The sequence below is a fragment of the Aptenodytes forsteri genome, unplaced genomic scaffold (genome assembly GCF_000699145.1).
Source record: "Aptenodytes forsteri isolate BGI_AS27 unplaced genomic scaffold, ASM69914v1 Scaffold284, whole genome shotgun sequence".
NCBI lineage: Eukaryota > Metazoa > Chordata > Aves > Sphenisciformes > Spheniscidae > Aptenodytes > Aptenodytes forsteri.
Genome location: NW_008794445.1, coordinates 1,337,501 through 1,364,928, shown reverse-complemented (window position 1 = coordinate 1,364,928; position 27,428 = coordinate 1,337,501). Strand labels below are relative to the sequence as shown.

Sequence of the window (27,428 nt, the reverse complement as noted above, 5' to 3'; positions counted from 1 at the left end):
GGGGGCAGGTGTGGGGTAGGGTGGGGGGTCGGGGGTGGGGGGGGGGGGGGGGGGCATGCAGCAGGCACTGAAGACACTTTCTCAGTGCAGAAAGAACTAGAAAAATTGGCTTTACTGGCCACAAAGGCAATGAAGTTAGATGTTATCAAAACCAGTTTATTTTTAAGGATAATGATGCACTGCAGGATGTCACTCATGGTGAATGTGGAAATCTAGGCATAAGGGGCCTGGAAGAGCACTTTAGACAAGAAATCTGCATAGGGCCATGTAGATGTATCAGAAGCTGGTTCAGCACCTAGGAACAGATTGCGTGAGATGCATCCCAGTACTGCTTTTCATGTTTCCACCTTCACTTCATCTTATGGTCTTGTAATTTTTTTTCTTCCTTTCACTTTAATCCTCCATCCTTCATTCCCCCCCTTCCAGAAATCTCGAAACATAGGCTTGCAAGATCTGCTCTTGATTTCAAAGTGACAGAAAGATATACTTTATCTGAAAATCCTGCAGATGAGACATCATGAATGTGAATTTCCCTCTTCACCACCTCTGGCAACTCTTGCTTGGACAGAGAAAAGGTCACTTGATTGCTGTAGGTGCTCAGAAGAAATCTTTGGTTCCTCACTGAGTGTTATACTTTGGGCGTAACAGTCTCTCTCCTGTGTTTCTTCCCCATCAGAAATGGCTCTCCTCCCCGTTCTCCACATCTTCCTACTGTGTGAACAGCACAACCCCAGAGATCTCCATGCTCGAGGTGATGCAGAAGAATGACCAGGAATCCCAGTTTCTACTTTCCAAGGGAACCCTGACTCCTGATCCTCCCTTAGAAACCAGTGGGCACTCTGTATCCAGCTGCTTCACCAACCAAGGCTACTTCTTCTTCCACCTTCCCAACTCCTTTGAGATCGAGCCCTGTCAGGTCTACTTCACCTATGAGCCTTTCACCCAGGAGGGCAGTGGCAGTGAGGGTGGCGAGTCTTACCATGCTCTCCCCTACCCAGACCTCTGCACAGTGGCAGAGGACATGCCTGTGTTGTCCCACAACTTCTTTCACTGTATCAAGGCAACCCAGGGCTTCCAAAACAGCTCCTTCATGGAAGAGACAGAAGGTGAAGCCCAGCAGGCCATGGCTATTTCTGGGGCTCTTCAGTCAAGTGAAGGCATCCCACCAACAGCAGTTCTGAAACAGGATGAGAAGGTGATGGACAAAGCAGCTTTACAACCTGCTGAGGCCCTGTGTCAGCTGGACACCCACTTTCCTGACCCACCGGATCTGCATGACAGTGATACTATCAATGTAACGGAGGGGAGTGGGAAGGCAGGCCTTCCGATTGACCCCTGTACACCAGCAGCACATGCTACCTCTTCTTTCTCTCAGCCTCCACCTCTAAGGCAAACCCAGGATGAGGATCCATGCAGAACAGCCTTCTCCAGCCAGGTCCCAAACACTGGTGCCTACCTTTCTCTGAGGGACCTCCAAAGCCAGTACAGACATTGCTCTGACTAGGATCTGCCTGGAGGAAACCCACAGGTGGGAAAGGCCGCCTCTGCAGGGAAGGCTAGATGGACAGTTTTTCTATTCAGGACATGAACATGACTTCAGCATCAAACCCATCGGGACTGTTCTTTAATGAGGCTGGAGAACACTCTAGAGGGCTACAAAACCAGAAAACAGATAGGATGGACAAGGTGTAAATTCATGGATGGCTACATGGGTAGCACTAGTTCCCAAGGTAAAGCGTTAGTGAAACAGACCACTGGAAATGAGAGGACATTTTGCATGGAGAACTGGGCTAGTGGACAGTAAAGCAACACATGGAGAATGATAAAGGCACATTGAAGCTGTTCAGTGGCTACACAGCTAATGGAGATGTAGGAGCCTTATTCTTAGGCATACAGGCCAACAAGGACTCACCTTCATAACTGAACCTGTTTCTCTGTTATTACTGGATCCAATGGCATAGAAGCCCCTTCCCACACTGGTCAAGTGCCAACCCGAACCTCGCCAGCTTGTTTTTTCCTTCCCAGCTCCCAGCAGGAGGCTGTGCCAGCAATTCCATGCTCTGCATATTGGTGTAAAATAGCACTCAGCTTTGAGGCTGAGCAGACACATGGTCCATTTGCCTTGTCCCAGCCTAAAAACCTCTAATGGGAGGGAGAAGTGCCTGAAGAGGTGTGTATGAGATTTTGTACAAGGGACAATAGCACTGCCGGTCAGTGCTGGGGCCAATGATGAAATGGATGAAGACATCTCCTCCTGACTGACCAAGGGTGTAATTTTTTCTGTGATGTCCCCACTTCAGGTTTTAATCAGAGATTACATTCTGAGCTACTCGGTCCAGCTATAGACTCAAGTCTCTAAGGTCAGCTCAGAGCCAAAACTGTGTCAGCTGTCTAAGCAGTGCAGTGTAAAAGAAAACCCCATTATTGGGTTAAAAATACTGGGGAAATCCCCCCCCTCCTTTCTTTCCCCAGGTCTGATGATGGCAGTAAAAAGAACGCACACAATTTCCCATTCTTGCTGCAATATTTTTCATGAAATCGAAAGCCTCTCTGCCTTGCTGGCAAAATACAGTTATTTGACTACGATAAGCTGATTGCAGAATAGTTCATCCCACATCCTGTATTAGTGGAAAACATTGCAACGGTGCTGCCCATTCCTTCCATTGCTCAAGGGAAACCATTGCCTAATTAGCAGCAAAGATGTGGTGAATGAGCCCAGAAAACTAACCCACAAATCAACACCTTTGCTGAAAAGAAAACCTCAATCCACTCACAAAGAATGGGGATAGCAAAGACTACTTTTTTTTTCTTTTTCCCCTGCATTTGCTGATCTGGGTTGAGAAAAAGCAGCACACCGCAGAAGAAAAGTGGCAAGGCAAAGGAAGACAAGGTGTTCTGGTTACATCCATCCCTGCATTCAACATTATACTGTCTGTCTGCTTTCTTGCCGTATTTCCAGACTATTCAGCAGTGGGAAAATACCAGCCCTGTGCTAGAGATCTTTCTTCTAAGAGTTTTTATATCAAAAAGGTCAAGGATATTGAACTTGTTGGTACTTCTGTCACCCCTGTGAGTATCACCCAGAACTAATTCTTCCCTACCTCTGTCTGTACAAGCGTCAAGACTCCCCTTTGTCCTGGTCCCGCACTGTTACCTGACCTTGCATTGTGCAGCCTGAATGTTATTATGAGTCCCAGATATGGGGTCACCCACTGGCTTGGATTTCACCTCAAAAGAGCTGCTTAAAGGAGTTGAGCCTGCCTGCAGCTGAGAGGCTGGGGGAGCTACACCTCTCATCAGCTTCTTCACCACTTGCATCAAGACATGGACTGTTCTGTTGTCTCCAGGAGACAGCAGATGAAGAAGACCCCACAGCTTCCCAGATAAAGAAGCACAAGGCTTGCCCAGCTGTTTGCTGTACTTTGAGAATCTTCCCAGATAGACTTCAAAAAGAGACACTGAATCCCTTGCCCCTGGTGCACAATTTGCGATCTTACATGGGCCAAGGATCCTAGTTGTACTGATAGCTATCCTGTCCCAATGTAGATCTTCATAAGCTTCTCAATTATTCTTGCTGCTAAGATGAGTATGAAAGAAAAACTTTGCCTCTTTGTAAATAAAAAAATATTAAGGAATCTACATTTTTTTTCTGTCCTTTGGGGTGGGATGAAAGGATTAACAGCTTTTCTAAATAGGGGACTAGGCAAAGCTTTGCTCAGACTAATATACCTTTAGCCCTCCTTCCTACTCCCTTCCCCGAGGGACTCAGCTACCTAAAACAGAAAGCAGAGTTGGAAGTGATCCTGCTGCAAGCCCCTGAGGACCATCCTGCTGGCTCGGTATTTTTCCCCCTCTTGTGAAAATGCTGACAGCTTTCGAGCTGGCAAGCTGTTGGCACTGCATTCACAGCCACGCTGGGTGTGAATGTGTGACACACGGCAGCAGGAAGTGCTCAACATCAGATCTGGTGATAACCGGACTTTTCTTCCAGGAAGGCAAGATCATGTGGTCTCGTATGTGAGTAACCCAGGTTGTGAATACCAAAGGCATAACACTCTCAGTGATACGGGGCCCTTTCTCTGCTGGGTCCCCAAGACCTCTTTGGAAATGTCACATGGGGAGCAGTCCCCTCTCAAGCTGATGTGAACGCACAGTGTGTGGTTCACAAAACCACAGAAAGATGCTACAATGGTGTCCATCAGTACCAGAGGCAAACCAAAGCTGAACGCTAGCATTGCGTGGAAAATACTGAGCTAACAACCACAGACATGAGTCCTCTCTTTATCTTAAGCCCAGAGACAGCAAAGATAGCTGCCATATCTCTCATCTCCCTCTTTCCAAGATACCTTGTTCATAAATAGGCAACATCACTCTCAGCCTCCTCCCACACCCCTTCCTTTTTTTTACTGTGGAGAAGTGGAAAGTAAAGGGTACTTGCAGCAAAGGAATTCCTCTGAAGTCAAATCTGATCAAGGTTTTGGGTCCTTGGTTGATTCAAAAGCCTGCGGTGATAGATGTGGTATGCTTGCTTAGATAGATCAGATTGAGATTCTATATTTTTTGTTCTGCTGAAAACACCAGAGAAGGAAGATGCTTCTTTCCAGGAAAGATGGATACAAAAAGTAAGGTCTCTGGCATCGGGAAATACCCTCAGCTGGGTTCTGACCCACTGCAGCAAGCCCTCATAGCGTAAGCTTGGGAAAGCCATATACATATATATGTATGCCTAAAGATGCAGCTAGACCCCAGTTATCTGGGGAAATTTTGGCTGAAAGTAACTTTTAAAAGTGAAATCTGATCTCTTAAATCTCTCAGGCAGTTCTGAAAGCATTTCTTATTGTTATTGCATGCCTCAGTTTCCCATATGTACAGCAATGAGCTAGTCGGGATAACCACACTGACACATTTGCAGTCAAACACTGCAGCTTTTCATCCACATGTAATGTTTATCTACTAGAATCCACCACGAGCCAACTACAGTAATGGCTTTTGGTCTTCATGCAGTCCCAGACTAAACCTGAACCAGTGGCAGAGCTGAAAACAGCTATCCCTGCCCAGCTGCCAAAATGAGCCCAAATGAGCCCTGGCCCAAATGAGCTCAGCCCCAGGTCAATGCCACTGGCTGGAGCTCAGCCCCGGGTCAAGAGTCGTCCATGTCAATCCCCCCCCGCCCCCAATTATTGACAGAATAACTCTGTTTACCCTGCTCTAGCTGGAGCGTGGTTGCTTTTTGTGAAAAACAAAGGGGCGTGTACAGACCTGCGGGGCTGTAAGCAGAAGGTGGTGCAGGCAAGGTAGGTGAGGAGGACCTGGGGCTAGAAGAAAAGCAGATGCTGCCGGGAGGAGTGAGTTGTGGTGCAACGGAGTGCGGGGAGGCCGGCATCAGGAGACTGGGCAGCAAGAAGCACAAGAAGACCAGAGGGAGTCTTGCAGGTGGGGACTGAGAAACACTGTGCTTTGCTTTCATCTGCATGACCACTGTGGCAACCGGACCCGCTGCCTACTGCCATCTTCCCTCCTTCAAGCGATCTACACCTGCCAGCCAGCGTCTGCTCCATTTCTGTGCTGGGGAGAACACACCCTGCATTTTGCCTCTCTCTCCAATGGGACCAAGGAGAGTAGCTAAGAAATACATCAGTTGCTCAGCAACTTCTTGTCCCCCGAGGAGGACAACATAAGCTATCTATCTGCACCAGCCTCCTGGGTTGTTGTTCTCTGCACAGCTGCAGGTGCTCCTACCCTGACTTCTTCCAGGCTTCCCCTGCTCAGGCTGCAGATCTTCTCCCCTTGCAAGCCTCCAAAACCTCCATTTCAGGAAAGAAGAAAGCCATTGCACGGGTGTGCTGACCCATCACAGCAGGACGGTGCAGGACAAAGGCCGAGCTGAAGGGACATGGCATCAGATTATTGATCGCTGAGGAGACCTTGAGCTTGGGTAAATAGATGTCCCCCCTCCATGCGTGTGTGAGCTGGCTTGCGTAGGGGGTGTGGGCCAGGCCCCACAGGCGGCAGCAGGTTTCAAAGGTAGGTCTGCAGCTCTGGGGGAAACCCCGGTGCCTACCATCAAATCTTCTAATAAAGAGGCTCTTCTGCTGCTGCTTCCTGCCCTCCTCCCCCCGCCCCTCTGTCTGCGGTTCTTTGCTTGTGCCTGCTGTTTCTGAAGGGATGCTTTGATAATGGAGAAGTGCCCTTGCTCTCCTGGACCACCCAACCTGGTTCACTGGGGAGGAGATCCTCCCCAGGGGTTGCACAGAAAGGTGGCTCACGAGAAGCAAGGGAGGGCAGTCTGTGCTGGGCCTCTTTGTACCACGTGCCTGTCTGGAAGGGTGCATCACAGCAAGCAGATGTGCGGCTGATTGTCCGAGTGCCAATGTTCACCAAGCTGGGTTTAATGTTTCAGAGTGAGTTAGCTGGCGCTTACATTCTGCCAGCATGTTTCTGTGTTGCAAGGCAGCCGGGAGGGCTCAGGGCTCAGTAACTGGGGGAAAGCAAGGAGACCGAGATCACTCACCCCTATCACGTGAACGCTCCAGGGTATCCACACAGGCTAAAATGGGCGTGAGGCCAACCATCTCTTCCCACATCTGCAACAAGTCCCTCCTGTGCATTCACGCCTGCACTGTCACACACACCACTGGGCACAAAGACGACTCAGACATGTAGACATGGCACAGGCATTCCCCAAGACCTCTGTGCCCTGCCACACGGAGGCATTCACATCCCTTTCCTCTCCAGTCACAAAAACACAGAAAGCCTTTGGGGGCAGCTGTGCACTGGGTGATGGCAGAGGAAAGGAGAAAGAAGGTGGGTGAGATAGATAACCAAGATTAATGTGGCTCTCTTGGGCAACGACATTTCTTACCCTCAGGGTCTGGGGCTGACAGAAGGGGTGCTGGTCAGGACGAAGGAAAAGAAGTAGCCTGGGGTAGACAAGAGGCAAAGGAAGCCAGAAGCTGTCCTGTGGCACAAGCAGAGGGTGGTAGAGGGCTGAATATTGTTCAGGTGCTCTCTCCTCACTAGCTCAGCTAGTGAGTCAGTGCCAGGATGGGCTTAGCTCTGGGACACATGTTCTGGTTGGAATGGCAAGGTTTGCTTACTTTTAGGGACCGAGAGCAAAATGGCACAGCAGGCAAAGTGCAGCTTCAGGCTCCCAGGCTGGGCTGTTGTGTGCAACTTCTGTGTGCATTTGAGGTCACAGATTTTCTTTTGCATTGATTTCTAGGTCAATAAAATACCAGTTTTAAAACCATTCCCACCCTGGGAGGACAACACTTTTGCCTCTGGAGAAATTCATTATTGTACTGATTTGTGGTTTTGGCAGAAGCAAAACCCAAGGAATGCCTTTGAAAATTGAGGGATTACCCAGGAGCCGTAGACATGACAGCGTCCTGGAAGCCTGTCTCCCACTGAATTAGGAGTTTTACTCACATTTGCATTGAGCAAAGTCTTTGATGGTTAGCACACAGATCTCTTGGGGCTATAGATCTTGGGAGAAGAGCACAGAGATGGCAGAGCACCTCCAGAGACAGATGTAAAGGGATACAGAAAACCCAGCCTGACCATGGTGTGCTGTGTCACTAGGTGCCCCTGATGGAGGCCAAGGAACAGGAGGAAGATGCCAACTCCCTTTCAAAGGACGAATCAGAGACTAACTCACGTGACTGCCTCCGCTATGTGCCCCTCGGGGTAGCCTTTCTTTTGCTGTCTGGAGCTGCTGCAGCAACCTGGTATTTCCTAGGTAAAAATTCAACATGTTTTGTCCCCATGCAGGAGGTGGATGGGGTGTAGTCAAGGCAATGCCCAGCCCAGAGCACATTAGTGACTCTGGGTGATCTTTACAGGCTCATACATAGGGGTAAACCCCTCTTTCCTACATATCAGCAAGGTAATCCAGTAGTGTCTTCTGTTGGCAGACTACAGACCGTGGCACCTGGAACCGGCCATCCTGCAGTTTTACTCTGGCAGCCTCCAGGTCCTCAATCGCCAATACTCCCCGGACCTTGGGCAGGTGGAGTCCAGAGCCTTCTGGCTGGAGTCAGCTAAGCTCCAGAAGATGGTGAGGGCAATTTCATGTCCAGAGCTGACTGCCCTGAGGCAGTTCAGTGAGTAGAAAGACAAACGGGTCAGGTATCCCCATCCAAGAGACAGACTTGGTGGGTCTGTACAGCAAAAGGGATGAAATATAGGGTTGGCCATAGGTCCTCTTCCACTGTAACACTGCGCGATAGTTATCAGATGACATTCTTGTTGCAGCTGAAGGAACTGATTCGTGCCACAGAGCTGGGTCGGTACTACAACTCGAGCACAGTGTATGCCTTTGGGTGAGTAGCACCCAGAGCATTTTTGCTTGTTCATGAGTGAAAGCTTCCAGTCAATTGTACTCCGGTTTCACTGAAATCTGGCCATGATAAACTGCTGCAGTCCCCATCATGAGCTCTAGGCTAGGCTGGGCAGTCCAGATCCAGAACTGTTCCAGCATGACAGAGCTGGGGATATTTTGATGTTCATGTTCATCTGAGGTCATGATGAAAAGCCAAAACTGAGAAATTTTTCAGAGGCAAAAGTTCAAGAGAGGAAAAAAATTGACTGGAAAGAACTGAAAAAAAATCTGGGCTTGGCATTCTCAGTAGAAACTAAGCAGCTGGAAATTAATTTCTCTAATTCAAGAAAGTCATTTTGTGGCCTGGTTCTAGGCACCAGAAGGGAGAGGCCAGAATGCACCATGGAAAAGGTATTCCAGCCAAGAAGCATGGTCCACCTGGGAATAGGGTAACAGTGGAATGGGACATATGTGGTGCTACAGCTTTGCAGGTCATCACAGTAGATAAGAAAGCAGGAATAACTTCCAAACTGACGTATACATTTGCTTCTGATTTTTTTTTCCATGGAAAACTACACCCCTAAATTTGTCCTTCAGCTAAGGAAAATTCCAATTTTGGTGCAACTCCATTTTCAACTGGGCAAAGAAAAGTTTCATTTGAAATTCTTCCTCTAGCCTTTTACTGAACAAAGGTTTGTTTCAACATCTCTTCCCCCTCCCCCAGCCAATTTTCTCTGCCAGCTGGTTGAACAGAGCTTTCTCAGTCAGTCTCCTGCAGCTTGAGCCTGCCCAGCATTAATGGCTTGTGGTAAGGTACTGAGTCATAAATCATCCACTTGTCACCACTGGGAGGTGAGACAATGAAGTCTTGAGTGTTTCTTTTCAACCCCTGGTCAGTAGTAACCAAAGGTCATTTCTACCTGAAATGAGACTACTCATTAGACCGGTCTTGATTAATTATCACATTAATTTGTCCACTTTTGGTCATCACTAAAGCCAGATGGCATAAAATGGCTTCTTCCCCAAGAGGACTGAGCATTAACTAGCACCATGGACATAGCAGCTCTCCTGCCCCACTCAGCGTGGTTCCTCTGGGTCACAGCAGCAATCTGGAAAGTCCATAGAGATATGTCTGATTTGTGGAAAAACAGTGGGGGGTTTAATCTCTGGGGTTTGCCTCTCCAGTGATTCTGGAGAGGAAGAGAGAGGATATTTAACATGCTATTTCTCTGTTAGGGAGGGGGCTCTGACCTTCTTCTTCTGGTTTGCCCTCCAAATCCCTGACAATCAGCAGAAGGAGGTGACTGCTGAGAGGGTAAACACAATGCTCCACCAAGAGCTCTCCACCAGCTTCAACAGCTCGGGCAGCCTGTCGTACCAGATGGAGTACAGGGTCAACCCAGACTCGCTGGTTCTGCTGGGTAAGTACCAGCTGCTCAGCTGTGGCCTGAGCGGTCAGAAATGCTCCAAGATTTATAAGTTGCTGAAGGGAGGTTAGGAGAAAAGGCCAGGAGTCACTCCTGAAGGGGATAGGGGAAACCTGAAGAGGATAGGGAAAAAGTGAGGATCAGGAGATACAATTACATGTATTTCTTCCTGATAGAGGAGAACTGAAGTTTGATAAAAAAAGCATCCTTCCTTTGAACGATTAAAGATTATTGGAGATACAGCTGACCATGACCAGCTAGGTAACTTTTTTTTTTTCTCTCCCATCAGCTTTGGCTTCTGTGGAGTAAGATCTTACACAGGTCATGACTTTGATCAGCTCAGCTCAGCTCAAAAATAGCAAGCAATTAGGTTTCCTACTTTCCTTTGGGAGATTCTTCCAGGCTACTTGATTGAGAGAAGAACAAAGGCAACGTACCTGAGTCACCACTAGTCTTCCTCTGAGACAAAGCACTGTTGCCACTTCAGTTCTTAACATATGATTTTAAGGATTATTTATTGTTGCCCACAATGAAGATCACAGCCTGTTTAAAAAGCCACCCCTACAGAACTGCTCTGAAATAGGTGTTAGGTAAAGGACTAGGGTTGTCTCTATATTCAATACATCCAAGTCCAATGGAATTTGTATTTGGTCTTTATAACAAGAGTTAACTTCTCAGCCTGATCTGATCCCTCTTAAAGAGCCCCAAACCTCATAGGTTTTAAAATACATTGTGTTTCTTCTCTCCCCTTGGGACTCTCATTTCCAAGTTTCCTCTTCCCATGAAATGTTACATCTCCAAGTTTTTTTCCCCAAACATGTTATCTTGCATTTTTCTAAGGTGAATCTTATTTTAATACACCCCACCCATATTTTCTTTAACTTTTCCCTCCACATCTCAGTTGTTTTGGGGGCCGTTTTTTTGGTGTCCCCAAAGAAAATTTGATTTCCTCAAAATTATTTTCACTCCCTCATCCAGACCATCGTGTTACGATCTTATTCTGAAGCTGCATTAGCATCTCATGAAGACATCTCCTCCTGCAGTTACCATTAGTCACTTACTTCTACTTATGATTTGTTTCCGGCATACCAGACCTCATGCTCAGCCAACTTAAATTAACTTTCTTAAGAAAGACATCATAAGATAATATGCTAAATGCTTCCAAGTCAGCCCATCTAGCATTTTTCTTTATTTACTCACTTCATAATGTAACTCATAAACAAATAAAAATGATGGTGCCATTCTTTTAGCAGTTCCCATTTCCCTCTTATTTCCTTCACATCTGTTTCACTGTTTTATTCATTTCAGCAGACCACACTTCTTTCTATTTTGGGACTAACACACCAGTTGTAGTTTCTCCAGCTCCTTCTGCTTTCCCTAGTCCTTTCTGCCTCCCCCTCCAATCAGAAGCGCGGTCTAGCAACTAAGACAAAAGCCAGAAACCTCTTATACTGCTGGGCCAGGGTGACCTCAAGCCAGTGACTTAACCTCTGGCTTCATTTGCTCTGTAAAATTGGAGTGAAAAAATAGCTAGCTAATAGCAAGTCATTAGCACTTCATTGCTTTCCAACAGACTCATTTGCTGACCTGCTTAGCTCTAAACATTAAGTCTCACTGCAGCCTGCCTTAAGACACAGATCTGCAAACCACTGACTAGCGCAGGAACCTCTCTAACGCTTTATTTTTACTAACAGCTACACTCACCCCAGGGCACTAGCCTCCCCTTTCCCCCAAAGAGTTTCAGAACTTCCTTCTCCTTACAGGAACTCAGTTTTATTACCTTCAGATAAAAGAGTACTTAATATCAGCTCAGCATACATCCTTCCCTACAGCACATGAGCTTCTCTAGGAGCCTGCCTTATGCCTGCAGGATCATCTTTTCCACAACACTTGTTTTTGCCATGACAAAACTGCTCAGCTCTCCCCACAGAATTGCAAGCTCTGCTTAGGAGCTACAAAAGACCAAAGCCCTGACCTAGGCAAGCCCCCAACAGCAATTCTCACACCCAACTGACCTCATGGTGCCTTTTATTTTGGCAATTATTCCCAGTAGCACCTGATCTCTGGCCGCTCCCAGTTCAGCTGGGAGGCTGGAGCAAAGCCCAGCTCTCCTAAAAGCATTGTCCACCCTATGACTGTGTTTTGCACAGATTTGTAGTCCTTGCTGGTATCTTCCTCTGCATCTGCCTTCTCCAGAGGTGGACACTATAAGGATGTTGAGTAGCTCATCAACCAGCGGTCATCAAAAGAGACCTCTTTCCTGACCTTCAGCAACTCCCATGCTTTTCAGTGGGGGTTATTTAAACTGGGAGAGCAGGGGAGGGGTGAGCAGATGGTGAAGGCTCTGGGAAGTGGGGCTGTGCCCTGTGGTGCGGCTGGCAGGGGAGGGGGATGGCTGCCTGAAGCAATGCCCAGCCTTCCTGGGAAGGGGAAGAGGTCCTGGAATCGCATACAAAAATAAGCAAGGAAAAAAGGCAGAGAAAAGCCTGTGGTGGGCTGGAAAGCATGAATTGGGGCTCTTGGATTTGGGGCAGAGGCCAGAGAGATTTCCCAGAGAGATGGGGTGGGGAAGGCATGACTGAAACAGGTCCCTGAGGGCAGACAGACAAGTACCTAGAGGATGCCCCATGCCAAAGTTGTAAGTGAGCCATTTACATAGGGAGGAAGGGAGTCATCACCTGCCATGCTAGCATTCAGATACTATCAGTTTATCCTTTTGTTTATCTTCCTTTATATATTTCCTTTCTAACAGAATCCAGTGTGAAAGACATAGTAGTGCTGAAATCCACGCTGGGTAGGCTATCTTTTCCTTTCCTTTTGAGTTTGTGACTTTATGGGAGGGATTTTTACAGGGGACAGAAAGCTTGTTGCCTTTCTGGAGTTGTAAATCCTGAGAAGGGGAGATGAGAACAGTAACGAGGGAGCACCAGTGCTGCTGCTTGACCAGAGCCAAACTACATGATGCAGCTACATGCTGGACTGCTCTGAGCATCCTGACACCTCTGCCCCAGTAGCACACCGCTGTGCAGAGATACCAGCTCCCAGGGGCAGTGCAGACACCTTAGTAACGTCTTGTCCCTGTCCTGATGAGTTCTGTCAAATAGCTTGGTGTACTGGCACAATGGTGCTAATTCCAGGCCCCATGAAAACCTACTGAGTGGGGTGGGGGTTTCCTGCATGGTTCTCTACTGGATGTGGTGTCAGTCATTTAGGAGTCTGTTGTCCTAACAGTGTTTCAAGGTCCTTTTAGTAGTTTCAGGCAGTGTTGTAAGTGCTGTGGCTGGTAGCTTGCATCAGATATGCTATTAGACACTCACCTTTAAGCTGACTTTTAATCAAAAATCCTGGTCTGGAAGCCTGCTGAAACCTGGAAATCAGATGAGGGGATGTAAAGCCAGGAAGAATATGGGGGTAAGAGGAGAAAGAGGTGAAAAAGAAAACTAAGCCAGTGGAAGATAACTGTGTTGTGCTGATATTTAAAGCCTGAGGCAGTATTGGCTCTACCAAGGGAGAGGGGACAGTTCTTATGGAGAGAAACTGGGGCACTGGTACGAGGGGACTGGTGCCACTGCAACATATCTAAAACTAACTGAGATCACTGGGATGAGTCACCCCCACCCCAAAACAGGGCTCACACTGATATCCCAAGTGACAGTCCTATATCTTAATCTCCATTACAGTAACTCCTAAGCCCCCTTTGCCTCCGTTTACATCACCCTGAGGTTTACATCCCTGTATCTTTCCCCTGGATTCAGGTTGCTACAGGTACAGCTATGTCCAGGAGGATGACGTCCTAAGGCTGGAGGGCCCTGACTACCTGGCCTCCAGTTGTCTTTGGCACCTCCACAGCCTCAAGGGCTACATGATCAAGCTACGCCTGGAGTGGACTCTCCCAGACTGCAGGGACCGCCTGGCTATGTATGACGCAGCCGGGCCCCTGGAGAAACACCTCATCACCTCGTAGGTAGCTCCTGAGCAGGGTGAGCACGGCAGGGAAGCCGGGCAGGATGGCACGACACACCACAGCAGGGGAAGGTGTTAGACTACATCAGAGGAAATTCTCTTTGATGCAGAACCTGCCTCTCGCTGATCAGCTGAAGTCACTGATGTGGGATGTCACACAGCCAGCCGTGCAGTCTGAGAGATTACAGCAGCACGAGCTGTCTCTCTGCTGGCCCTTTATTTGATTCAGTTAGTGCCTCACAGCAGGCGTGTGCTGTGGATAACATAGACCTCCATTGTCTCTCTTTCTTGTTCTTCTCTTTCGTTTGTTTGTTGCTTGTTTCACTCCCATCCCAAATCTCTTTCCCCTCAGGATCTACGGCTGCAGCCGGCAGGAGCCTGTTGTGGAAGTCCTTTCATCAGGCCCTGTCATGTCCATTGTGTGGAAGAAAGCCATGTACAGCTACTATGACCCCTTCATCCTCTCAGCGCAGGCGGTGCCCCTCAAAGGTGAGAAAGGCTGGAGGAGGAGGGGCATAGATACAGGAAGGAGACAGGTTGTCTCCTCCAACATCACCGCTCCTGGAGGTGTTCCATCCCCATGAGGGGCAGAATTCACTCTAGATTGCAAGGGTAGAGATGGTCAGTAAAAAGCAGGTTAGATGTTGCTCCCTCACCTGGACTCATACATTAGCATCTGGCTCAAGTCTTTACAGTTCGGGCTCTGGCAAGCAGAGCTTGAGTGATCATGATACTTCAGGAGCAAGCCCAAGCTCTCATGCATGGACAGACCAGATGTGGCCTGGACATCACATCCAGACGCACTTGCAGATGAATGTCAATTCAATATAAGAGTCTAAAGCAGCAATATACATTACCATTACCCTTCTCTGAACAAGAGGAGGAGGCTAAAAGTCTTGCCAGGTGGAAATGGCCCTTTGAGGGGTGATGGTGGAACATCCCAGTTACCTTTAGCATCAGGTCTTAGAGCCCCTTTTCTCCCCTCCTACAATGGGATGAGTACATGGCATCCCCAGGCTGAGGTTGAGCTGACAGGTAGCAGGGCTTTGAATGTCTGCATTTACAGCCTGCGAAGTGAATATAACCCTGCGGGAAGGCCTGGAGCAGCAGGGGAAGATCGGCACCCCATACTACCCCAGTTACTACTCACCCAACACGCAGTGCACCTGGCACATGACGGTAAGAGCCAGCTCCCACAAGAGCATCCACCCCGTCCCTGAAACCCACACTGCACTCCCCACATTAGGGGGGAGTACAGACAGTGGTCTCAGTCAGACCATCATGAGAAACAAGCAGAGGGTGGCAACCTGCCTAGCCTCCACGTAATGTGTGTTTCTGAAGGGGAAAGAGTCTAATATTGCATGCCGGAGCAGAGATGGCATAGCTGAGGAGGAATCTGAAATCTGGTCTCCACAGAAGTTCTTCAAGGCAGAACCAGATTGCAAGAAATTGCTAGGAATTACCATGCTTTGAGACCAGCATCAGAGCCACCCTGGGCTGTGGCATGGCCCCAGTTTAGGTGGTGTTTCCTTCTGTCTTGCAATGTGTGAATTGGCAGCTCTCCCCTTCACATCTACCCTGCTCATTTCTGTCATATGGAGTGGGCTGCAGCACTCATAGGAGCCATCTCACTCTGCTCTGGATCCCCTTGCCTGCAGGTCCCATCCCTCAACTATGGGGTCACCCTGTGGTTCGACGCCTACGCACTCAGCAGACAGAAGCATGACCTGCCCTGTACCCAGGGCCAGTGGATAATTCAGAACAGAAGGTGTGTGCTGGGGTCCTGGTTTCTGTCTCTCACTTCCCACCTGGGATTAAACTGGTGTTAAACCTCTGCAGGTTCCCTGCTCACTTCAGCCACCAGGTCTGAGGAAGGAGAGCCCATCACCGCACTCAGCAGCCACTGTTTGTGCTGGTACCTCTTGCTTGCCTACTTCTCTTTCAGCCTCTCTTGTTCACAGGTTCCCCAGTGAGCACATTTCTTACACATTTGCTTTGAGCTACCAGCCTGCCTTCTCTGTCTTGCTGCTGCTTGCATCAGGCTTCCTAGTTTTCTCCTGTGTGTGTAACCTTGGTGTCCTCCCACGTCTCCTGTGTTTGCAAATCTGCCTGTCACCACCTCCGCAATATTATCTGCGTGTGCCATTGCCTCGCATCCACCTCTGTAAAGATCTTCCGCCTAGCTCCATATCCTCCTGCTTTGACTACAGCCACTTCCCCTTGCGGGACTTCCCAAAATCATCATCCATACGCAGCTAGGGCTGCTGCCCACCACTGCCCAGGTGCAAAGGACCAAAAGCTGCTATGCTCCCATCTCCTCAAAGCAGGCTCCGAGCTGGATAGCTTTTGTTTTTCCTCCCACTTACTGCAAAATTGCCCCTTTCCCTCCAAAACCTCCCCCAGCCCGTCTCATTAATTTCCTCTCCCCTGCTCCTGTGGGGGTTACTTCTTTTCTTCTGAAGGGTCTGGTCCAGAAACTATGTTCCCCTGGCTTAGGATTTTCACTTTTTCTCTCCCTGCTCTCCTCTCCTAAACTGTCAGTGCCACAGTTTCTACAACATGGCTTCTTTGGGAAGATAAATGTAAGAACTGAATTGCTTTGTGTGGCCTGAATTCAGCGCTTGCCAAGAAAGTGGGAAATGTCCAAAGATAGTAGGGTCACTCTGGACTCGCACATGGCCTGAGGGCAGAACTGGGTCACCATATCCATAGGCTGTTGTCATCCTGTTCATCAGACCTAATTTTGCCCTGTTGCCCCCAGCTATTCAGTGCTGAATATCATGGCCATTCCAGTTTTTTCCCCTCTCTCTGCATCAGTTTCCACCACAGCATTCATGTGTGGTGGTGTTTTCATAGAATCATATAATCATAGGATAGTTTGGGTTGGATTATCTCTGTGGCTTCCTCACCTCACTTCTTCAGCCATTTTGGGGGAGCCCCTAGGTTAGTTATGCTGCCTTGCACCCAGAGAGGACCCCTTGTTTCACCAGGGTTACTCCCTCCTCATCCTGGCCTTGCTCAGTCACCAAGATATGACCAGGCAGAGCAAGATCCAATGTCAGCTCTCCTGTATGTTGACAGGGCATGGGTTTAAATCGCAGCCTTTTCCCATTGATCCTTCATAATCTTGTGACATATTGAAGGCATTTTGCCTTCCTGGCTTCCCACACACACCCACTCTGCGTGGTCCCCTTTGCGCCTCAGCCCCACCGAAACCCCTTGCCCCACTTTGTTGTTGTCTCCTCCCTCCCTGCCCGGGACATCCCCTCTGTGTTTGCCCTTCAGGTTGTGTGGCCTGCGGACTTTGCAAGCCTACGCTGAGCGGATCCCAGTCACATCCTCAGCTGACATCTCCATCACCTTCACCTCGCAGATCTCCTTAACTGGCCCTGGCGTACAGGCAGCTTACAGCCTGTACAACCTATCTGACCGTAAGTTCAGGCTCCTCCTTGCTCCTTAGTGGGGTGGCGGGGGGGTCCCAGCTGGCTACCAGCAGCCCTTGTGCACTTGACTTGTGTTAGGAGAAACAGAAGACACATCCCGTGAGCCCTAGGTGCCATCTGCCCTTCAGGCACATGCTCACAAATGTGGTGATGCACACACCCCTGGTCTGCCAAAAAGAAGAGGCATTTATGTGCAAAGCTGCTTCTGCACATGTGGCCCTGCCTCATGTTGCCAGAGCATCCATGCGCTGCAGCCCAGCTTCAGAGAGTTGCCTGCAGGCTCGCCCCTGTGCCCCCATCACGGACTGGCCTTGGGAATTCAGTGGGAGACTGTCTCTGACTTGAAGTGACTTTTATTTCAATTATAAGGGCTCTTAGAGAGAGCAGTTTCCTGCTCACTTTGGAATCCGTGCAAGTGAGAGACAAATAAAACCGCACACAAATATGCATACGCACATATGCAAATGCACACCCACCATTGTCTTTCCAAGGTTTCTCCATCTCCCTCCTAAAGGGTGCCTGTAATGCATACCAGTCCCTGAATACATGAACCTGCCAACACATGTCTAACACCAACCCCTTCAAGGCTCTGATCAAGTTTTAATAACAACTCCAAAGAACCTATTTCAGCTTTTCCACAGCATTCAGGAGTCATGAAACAGTGCCAAACCAGAGGTATAGCACGCCAGGCGGGTGATTGTCTTGGCTCTTGCCCATTGATACAACGGGAAGCAGGGAAAAAGCCCTCCTTCCCCTGGTGCATAGCCTGGCTCCATTTGCCCCTGTTCAGAGCAGAAGATGGGGCAGATTTTGGGGAGCGCAGCGAGTGCCGCCGCATGCTGCTGCAGCACACGTGTGGTCAGGAAGGTGTGCAGCTCCACACTCTGCTTTCAAGCCACGGTGCTCTGCTGCAAGGAGGTTTCCAGTCACTGGGGACTAACTACTCTCTGGTGGTTTCACAGCCTGTCCCGGGGAGTTCCTGTGTTCGGTGAACGGCTTGTGCGTCCCAGCCTGTGACGGGATCAAAGATTGCCCCAATGGGCTGGATGAGAGAAATTGTGGTGAGTGATTTCTTCTCCCTGTTGGTCCCTGATCTCAGCAGGACACAGCCCCTTGCTTCTCCAAAGGTAGGGAGAGATGGGGAGGATTCAGTTGGCCTAGGTACAGCCTCGTACCTCCCCTGCAGGAGCTTAAACCTCTGCATCCATAAAAGCCTCATCCCACTGCCAGGTGGCTTCAGCCTGCTCGGGAAGGAGCAGGCTCCTGTGCCACCACACAGTCTTCCTGGGAAAAACCCCTGATACCCATGCACCAAGAGCTCCAGGCAGCCTGAAAGAAGGCCCCTGCCCAGGTTGTCCCCCACTTTGTCCTGCTTTCCCGACGATCAACCTCAGCCCTGGCCTACAGCCCCCTCTGCTGTCACACCACTCAGCATCCCCCCTCCCAATCCTCTCACCTTGCCCACACCTCCCCAAGCCCACCTGCTGCCCTGCTTTCTCCCCCCAGGCCATTCATGACACTTGATCTGTACAGATCCTCACCCAGTTTGGGAGCATCTAAAAGTTCTCAATCAGCCATCAGCTCTTTGTGCCAACAGCAATTAGTGCTGATGCAGACACTGTCTCCAGTATCCCAGGAGTCCTGCAAAGCCCCATTCTCATTGGAACAGCTATTCAGGCTCAGACATCACACCTAATTCTTCTGTTCTCCCATCCCTGGTGTGAGTGGGGGGGCTCATCACGCTGCTGTCACCACTAATTTTTCATAAGTTGTCTCCTACAGCTTTTTTTTCACAGACAGAAAGATCCCTGAACCACTGGAGACAGTGGCCAATTCTGAAAGATTCAGAGGAAGGTGTAGAAAAGTCTGAAGTAAAAGGAAGGAGAAATCTTTCTCAAAGAAGTTTTAATTCAGTGCTGGAAGTGTGGGTGTTCTCACAGGATCGCTGAGGTTGGGCTTTGTGTCTGCAGTCTTGCTGACAGTGCACTCTGTCCCATCATCCAGCTGTCTGACATCAGGGCTTGCTTGCTTCCCTCAAGCAGACAAGGATACATATGCATCCTTATGAATATCTTATCCTTTCTTGAATCCTGTTAGCTTCTTGGACCCAGGGATATCTTGTGTCATTCGGTTCCACAGGTTAACACAGACCAAGACTGAACAAAAAAAGTATTTGTTTCTCAGTGTTTTCAAACACATCTTTGTTTTTGAAAAAGAAAATAGAAACATTGTGATTTCCTTCCTTTCTTACAGTCTTGCCGCTGTTGCATCCTTGCTTATTCACTCCATGTCTGTATGGAACAGTCCCTGTCTTTAAAATCAATGTTCACATTGCCTGAGACCTCCAGTCATCTGGAAGCCTCACACTAATTACTGAAGAAATTGTAGTCATTGCAGTAAGAAAATGCCCGGGAGGTACTGGCCCATCATGCTTGGTGTTGCACATAGATACACACAAACACAGGACAAGAGGACAGTTCCTGCTATGAAAATGTATGATCAGAAGTCAAACGCTGTGATGGGTAGGCACCTTAGGCCCATCTCCATTCTGAGCAGCTATCAGAGCTCATGGACATCAAGGAATCCATCATTGTTCAGGACGCCTATCAGAGAGCAAGGGGAGCAGCTGCTCTGTAGGGGAAGGTGACCCATGAACTGAGGGTGACGGCAAGGCAGGAGGAACAGTGACCTCACCAGACAGGATGCAGTCCTACAGAACTTGAACAAGGCAAGCAGATCAGGTCTGATGATGGTAACCTGGAGTCAACCAGGAGTCCAGTGACCGCAAGACAAGTCCATAGTGATGAGGCAGGTCCGAGGCCAAGCCAAGAAGCCAAGGAAAGTTAAGTCAGCATCAGCAAGGTATAAGACAGGGTGCAGGCATACCTACAACATAGATCAGGCAAAGACCAATAGCAAGGACCTCAGATTAAATGCAGCTCCTGAGCAAAAGGGGACCAGGGTCCTGCTCTTCATGGCAGTCTGTTTCAAGACGACACAGTTGCACTATACCAGAGCTGGTCTTAAGCACAGGCTGCCAAATCCTTATGAGGTGGGGGAAGAGGTTGTGGAGCCTACTGGTGCACTTAGGGCCCTGACCTCACACCTGATGCCTTGTCTGGCGTGCCTAATTCCCACACACTTCCCTCCCACACAGTGTGCCCTGCAAAGTTCCAGTGCCGCGAGGACAGCACTTGCATCGAGTTCAGCAGGGTCTGCAATCAGCAGCTGGACTGTGTCAACGGGAGCGATGAGGAGCAGTGCAATGAAGGTAGGGAGGGGACGGTGTTGGGCTGACAAATACCTTCCCCTATGCTTGAGCCAAGGCTGTTGGTAGTGTACTTCCCTCTTATGAGGTAAGGGCACCAGCTGGGAATTAACATGCCCAACTTGCTCACGTTTGCTCTGTAGCTGACCAAGCTTGCCCAGGAAATTCCCTGTCATCATTTACAGAGTTTCCCCAAGCTCTCTGTTGCCTTTTTTCCCCCACTCAAAGGACTTCAGGCTGTGTTTGCAACCTGCTGCCCTCCCTCAGCCCTGGCTCCCCTTCCTTTTCACAGGGGTCCCCTGTGGGCCTTTCACCTACCGCTGTGAAGATGGGACCTGTGTGAAGAAACCCAACCCCTTGTGTGACACCATTGCAGACTGCAAGGACCTGTCTGATGAGAAGTGCTGTGGTGAGGAAATGCTCGGTCGCACGTCAGCCAGGCAGCTTCAGGATGCCGTGTAGCTGCAAGTCGCCTCCTTTTCCCCCCACCACCTGAGCATAAGCACCCACCCTCCCTTGTTCCACCACCTTCTCCCTACCCCAGCCCCACGGCAGCAGTGCCACTGCTCCATCCTGCAGTGGCAGTGGCAGCAGCAATGAGCCAGCTCTCTGTGCTGAGCTGCCAGGAGGCGTTGTCTGCTCTTTGGACAGCTGGTCCCCATCTCCTTCAGGCAGAGGCATCAGGCCAGATGTCTCATAGGCCAGGTCCTACCCACAGGCTGCCTGTTGGAGCACTGTGCTGGCTCGTGTGAAGTAATGCCATTCTACAAGGCTCCAGCCAGGGAAATCACCCGTGACTGCATGGTCACTGGCAGGGAGAGAGCTTGTGTTTTGATTTCCCTGCTTGGTATTTCTGGAGCCTGGGTGGGCAGCGAAAGGGAACGGCTGCGAACGTTCCCCGACAGGACAGCAGGTAGCACAGACTGCATGCTGCCCCGAAGGCATCCCCAGGCTGCAGCTGGAAGTGGGATAAGGCTGTGCGGGGGCATGCACTTGAAGGGAGTGCTCGCTAGACCTGTCCTGGACAGTACATAAAGCATCTGCTGGCTGGGTAAGGCAAGGGATTAGAGGTCAAACTCCTCAGTCAGTTAAGTAGGAAAGGAAGGGCAGGCACAGTATATCATGTTCCCTTCCTCCCCTGAAGTACCTGCTGTGTCTCCTCCTCCTCAGACTGTGGGCTGCAAGCCCCCCTCAGCAGGATCGTGGGTGGTGCGAATTCTGTGGAAGGGGAATGGCCGTGGCAGGCCAGCCTCCAAGTTCGGGGGCGCCACATTTGCGGGGGAACACTCATTGCTGACCGCTGGGTGGTCTCAGCTGCGCACTGCTTCCAGGATGAGAGGTAAATGGAGAGGGGAGGGTGCTGGACAGGAGAAGGATTTGCATTGCTCTCCATGTCACACATGATGGGAAGATTGTCCAGCTTGTGAAGATGTCACAGGGCAGCTACACCCTTCATCTGGCACCCGTGCCATGCTTCCCCATGGCTTGGAGCTGGAGAAAGGGGTATGGATACACGCACTGGTATGTGGGTGTGCATGCAGGGAAAAAAAGAGCGGTGCTGGGATTCACAGAGCAGCTTTGAGAGGGCAATGGTAGTGGAAGACACTTCACAGCTCCACCTTTGCTTTGGCTCTGGCTTGTCCCCATGCTGTCACAACCATGGAGGCATCAGCATGTGCTACGGTGGGGCCAGGATAGCACTACCTGCAGAGGATGCTGTTTGGGTTCCATGCTGCCCAGCTCCAGGGCCTGCCCTTTCAGGAGGAAGCACGGCCTCTCCCCCCGTTCTTTCCACCCAGTGTACGTACCACAACAGCGGCAGTAACATACAGATCAGGGGGGTTCATACATTCTTTTAAACAGGGAAGAAGTGAGGAGGAGGAAGGTCCACAGCTGTGCTGGGTGGGGGAAGGAGTGTGCACCCTCAGGCGCAGCCTCCACCTCCTCCAAACTCCCCTTTTCCTCTACCAGTGAGCCGGTGGGGATCCCCTACATCCCCAGCTACTACTGAACTTCCCCGGCTGCCCTTCCCTCCTGATGCCATGTGAGCTCGGGGAGGAGGAGCTGCTGGTCATCCTCGGTATGGTGACACCAGCCTTGGTAGGACTGGCACTGCTTTGCGGTTGTGCTTCTCACCTCACCCTGCTCCTGCCATGCTCCTACCCGTGTCCTACAACCCCACAAGGAAGCCCACCAGCACTGGGAGCAAGCCTTTCAAGTGGTGCATGCGGGCTGGAGTGTCCCAATGCAGGATGGATGGAGCTAGCACAGCCCTATCAGATGGCATATGTGTGTGCCTGTCAGGGAGAGAATTTAAGTGGTGCGAGAGATAAGAAGTAGGGGAAAAAAAGAGGAGCAGAAGAACAGCAGCAGCCTGGGGTGGGCCATGCTATGGGCAGCACTCTGTGCAGACAATAGGCTGGAAGTGAGTCCTGAAGGGGAGTTTGGAGCAAGAGAGTTGGTCAAACCAAACCAGGGAGTTTTTCACACCCAGAGAGGCAGTGTGAGAGAAAATGGCACATGTAAGGCAAAAGGTGGACAGGACTCTGAGTCTAAAACCAGCTCTCTTCCTGCTTCCTCCTGCTCTGGTCCAGGACGAGGTCCCCTCTGCTTCTCACCCTTCTGCTGGAGACAGGATCTCCCTTGGCTGTTAGCTCTTAGCTGTTCTGTTCTCAGAGGTGTCACTTTGTTAGGCTGTCCTCAGCTTTAGCCCCTGCTTCTGTAGAGGGCTGACATGCCTTTTAATGCCCTCACCTCTAAGATGCTTTTCTCGCTTCACTCCCTCTTGGCAGTTTCTCGGAGCTTGCTCCCCTCCTTCTCCTTGCAGTTTTGCTTCACCAGCTCAGTTCTTGCTCTCTGCCCTATCATAGTCACTTGCACACGACCAGCCCCACTTGCTTGTCTGATCTACATACACCTTTTAGCCTGCTTTGCTAAGGAAAACAAGCAAATATGAGCAAGTTGCCTGTGTGTATGAGTGTCTGCCCAAAGTTGGTCCCGCTGTACAGGCACGTCAAGGCATCAAAGAGGTGTCCCACCTAGTTTCTTGAAATCAGTAGCCAAATAACAAAAGCAGCCTCTCTGAGGGAGATGATAATCCATATCAGAGACTCCTCAAAAGACTGTGACAGAAGCAGCCAGGCTCTGCCCATCCTTCTCTGTTCACGTGATGAGTTATCTTCTCTGCTGCATCCTACAGACTGGCCTCCACATCCATCTGGACTGTTTACTTGGGTAAATATTTGCAAAATGCCACCAGCCACACAGAGGTGTCCTTCAAGGTGATCCGCCTCTTCCTTCACCCTTATTACGAGGAGGACAGCCATGATTATGATGTGGCCCTGCTCCAGCTGGACCATCCTGTGATCATCTCACCCTTAATCCAGCCCATCTGCTTGCCTGCTCCTTCTCACCTCTTTGAGCCTGGCCTTCATTGCTGGATCACTGGCTGGGGAGCCCTCAAGGAAGGCGGTAGGTGCAAGGTCTTTGCTGGTGGCCTACTGTAGCAGAGCCAAGGTGGAAACAGAGGTTCAGATGTGGGGTAGGCAGAATAGACTTCTGTTCACCCCAAAGCATTATGCCTCCTTCACGCCCTTTGATTTTGGGTAACAGGTTGGCCAAAGTTACCTGTTGAGTGTCTTGAAACCTCATTCAGAGAGGCAGGCATGAGAGGCTGGTAAGCTATACGGGGACAACGTGTTCCTTCATCCAAAGACTAGAACAGGCCTTCAGGAATTAGGGGTCTGACCAGGGGCTATTCAGCCATGGTCACAGCATGGAGTAGTCCCAGTCCCAAAGCCCAACCACATGCCTACACAGACATGTGGGTTCCTGTTGGGTCATTCCCCAGGGACAGAGCCTGACCAGAGAGAATAGAGATGAAAAACTGCTCTTCATCAAACCAGGACTGGGTCTCCTGGGCACACCTGTCCGCAGCCCCTGCAGCAACATTTCCCCCATGCCAAGGACCCTAGGACCTGGATCCCCCCAGCGACACCTGCACTAGTAAATGCAATGGGAGCAGTGCAGGGTCTGAGTGCTGTCCCCCGAGGATCACACTGTATAATTGTCAGCATGTGCCCTGGTACCATTTTGGCCACACAGTGCCCGCACACTGCTGGGGGACAGCATGGGCCAAGACCTGTTCCCATGGGGTGGTATCGATGAGTCCATTCTGTTTTGTAAGGAAGAGTTTAGCTGTATGGGCATGACCCCTTGTGTTGCCTCCCCATAGAGCCAACAAACAGGTCCAGGCTGTTCTCTAGTAGTGCATGGCACAGGAATATAGATGTGCTCACCCAGGTCAGCTTAGTGCCTTCACTCACACTCACATACTTGCTCCAGTTGCTTCCTAAATGGAAACACTCATAGGTCTATCCAGAAGTGGACACTTCTGGTTTGCATACTTAGCTGGAAGAACTCAACAACCATTTCAATGAGAAGCAAATCCAAACCTCCTAACATCTCAGAGGTTTCCCCAAACCAGAATCCCCCTTCTCCCAAAAGCTGAAGTACCCACAACATATCCCTGTAGGGAAAGGGACTGCAGAGGAATGTTATTCCTTCCATGCAGGTGAATTGCTCTGCTGAAAATCAGGGACTGTGATGCCAGTGGAGAGCAGAACAGTAATTCAGATGGCAGCTTTCAGCATGCAGTGAGATGGGCATGGGCTGGGGGATCACAATAAATGGTGGGAAGTTCCACCATTGCTCACCTGCACTGCTTTTGGTGCTCTACCCCTCAGGGCACATCAGCAATGTTCTGCAGAAGGTGGACGTGCAGCTCATCCAGCAGGACATCTGCAGCGAGGCCTATCACTACATGATTTCTCCCAGGATGCTGTGTGCTGGGTACCACAAGGGCAAGAAAGATGCCTGCCAGGTGACAGAGGAGTTGTGGGATCAGGGTTGACTACCAGAGGTGGGGTGTGTCCCAAGTCTCCCAAATGTACTCCATAGCCTGAAATGAGGGTGAAAAGACCATAAAATGCCTGACTTCCCCAACCCTTCCTCTGGTCTAAGTGGCCAACAACAGCTCTGAGGACCACTTCTTCACAGCATCTTTGCGTTAGACAGGATCCAAATACACTTAAACTTCTCCTTTTCTCATTTCAGCCCACTCTACACTCTTTACCTCCCACTTCCAAATCTACATCAGCCTCTTCCCCCCCTCAGCCTCATTAGCATCTGTCACACACAGTAACTTGTCTGTTCCTTCATTACTATCAATCTCAAGGAATTCCTCTGTCTCCCATCCCTCTGGGTATCCAGTTAAATTCCACCAGCTTCCTTGCTCTCCATATATTTGGAAATGCCACACGGAGCAGAAGGAAAAAATAGAGCTGTCAGCTTCTTGGGAGCTGGCTAAGGGGGAGGAATTTGCATTGATGAAGGAATGCAACAATAGGTTGGATGTTTGCACTGGAGATTGTTTTTGACATCTGCCTAAGGTACAAGGGATGTTGCAGATGTCCCAGGCATGAGTTGAGGGGATACAGGAATCTGCATACAGAGGGACTCAAAGCTAGTGTAATCATCCAGCAGGAGAAGCTGGTGGATCACCATCAACCCATTTTTCTTTCCCTTTCTCTAGGGCGATTCTGGAGGTCCGCTGGCCTGCAAGGAACCCAGTGGCAGGTGGTTTCTGGCTGGTTTGGTCAGCTGGGGAATGGGATGCGCACGTCCAAATCACTATGGAGTATACACCAGGATCACTCAAGTGCTGGGCTGGATGAACCAAACCATGAGCTGAGAAAAGTGCATCTCTGCCTTCTCCACATCAGACCTACACTCACATGGCACTTATTCCTGATCTTGCTCACTTGCCTCTCAGAGAGAGTTTCTGTGTGGGATGTTGTCAGACCCAGGATGCTCTTCTGAGCAGGGTAAAAGAAGCCTGTGCTGGGGATTGTAGAGAAAAGCAGGCAGACCCTCTTCCCCCTCAGTGCTTCCCAGGGAGCATCCCAAGGTGTTTTTAGGCCATCCATCCAAAAGAGTTGGCAGTGGGGGCGGGGGGCGGGGAGGGGATGGACACGATACACAGCAACGGTCCCAAGTTGGTGGTTTCTGAGAAAAGGAATAAGGGGAGTTGAACTTTCCATGAACCATGTGATTCAGCCACAATCTTATGCTGGAACATTTGCTGAAAGAAAATGTGACTGATGTAGTTAGAGATTCCAGTAACTGTGAAATCAATCTGCCTCCCTCTTCCTTCCTGCTGCTCATCCTTCTTCCCCCTTCCCCTCCCATCACTCCTCCTCTTCCATCTCCCTAATTGCTTCTTTTCTTAGCTGGCGGGTGCTGTTCAGTGTGCTGTTCAGCTCAGCCAGGCAACTCTTCACGTCTCACTGACTCCCAGGCACGAGTCCAGCATCACACCCCCAAGCGTGTGTCCTGCCTCCCTGCTGGAGCAGCACCCAGCCTCCACTGCTGCACTTGGACTCCCTCAGGCAAAGGCCCCGGCCCCTCAGCAAAAACATTGGAGCAGCCTCCCATCCCCTTCTCTCAGACCTTCTAAATACCTTTAACATAAGGGCATCTCAACTGCTTCCATCTCCTAAGTCAGATAATCCAGGAGGTGAAGGAGAAGGCTTAAGGGCACAATGTTTAAACAGTGACTGCTATGGGTTTGATTCTTTTACCAAAGATATATATATGTGTGTATGTATATATATACACAATGGGCCACTCTCTGGAATTAGAAATAACATTAATTTGAGGGTTTTTTTGGTTCTAGTTTGCCTTACTCTGTTAAAAATTATCCTCCAATCCTGGCACTGGCAACTGGCAAAAGTTTCCACACCCCTGCCCTCCCTCTCAGCTGTGTCCCAGGCGCAGTGGGGTCAATACGCTAGCTAGGTAGGTGGTCCTCGCTTATTGTCATGATTTAGGGGTGCAGATACCAATAAGCAAACCTGCTCTGTAGCCCAGCTGCCCGCAGTGGGGATGCAGCACAGATGCAGTGGGAAGTACCTCCAGCCCCCAGAAGACAGGCACAGCACAAGCAG

The 27,428-nt window shown here is 49.9% G+C and overlaps 2 protein-coding genes across 2 annotated transcripts in view; both read left to right on the top strand.

The window, feature by feature from the left end:
* The window catches only part of IL2RB (interleukin 2 receptor subunit beta), a 13,723-nt gene extending 11,881 nt beyond the window's left edge, over nt 1-1,842 (top strand). Inside the window, exon 10 of the mRNA XM_009289952.1 lies at nt 677-1,842. Within this exon, the coding sequence (XP_009288227.1) occupies nt 677-1,504 (828 nt within the window). The 3' untranslated portion in view covers nt 1,505-1,842. The remainder of the gene's footprint in view (nt 1-676) is intronic.
* A 5,745-nt stretch (nt 1,843-7,587) lies between these two features.
* Nucleotides 7,588-26,173, top strand: TMPRSS6 (transmembrane protease, serine 6). Its single transcript, XM_009289951.2, has 17 exons — nt 7,588-7,738; nt 7,914-8,056; nt 8,254-8,321; nt 9,557-9,741; nt 12,500-12,541; nt 13,503-13,707; nt 14,063-14,199; nt 14,777-14,889; nt 15,369-15,478; nt 16,996-17,141; nt 18,116-18,214; nt 20,311-20,424; nt 20,714-20,830; nt 21,592-21,760; nt 23,621-23,892; nt 25,167-25,303; nt 26,015-26,173. Exons 1-17 carry the CDS (start codon nt 7,591-7,593, stop codon nt 26,171-26,173), a joined length of 2,364 nt encoding a protein of 787 aa, XP_009288226.1. The 5' UTR covers nt 7,588-7,590.
* Nucleotides 26,174-27,428: the final 1,255 nt, after the last annotated feature.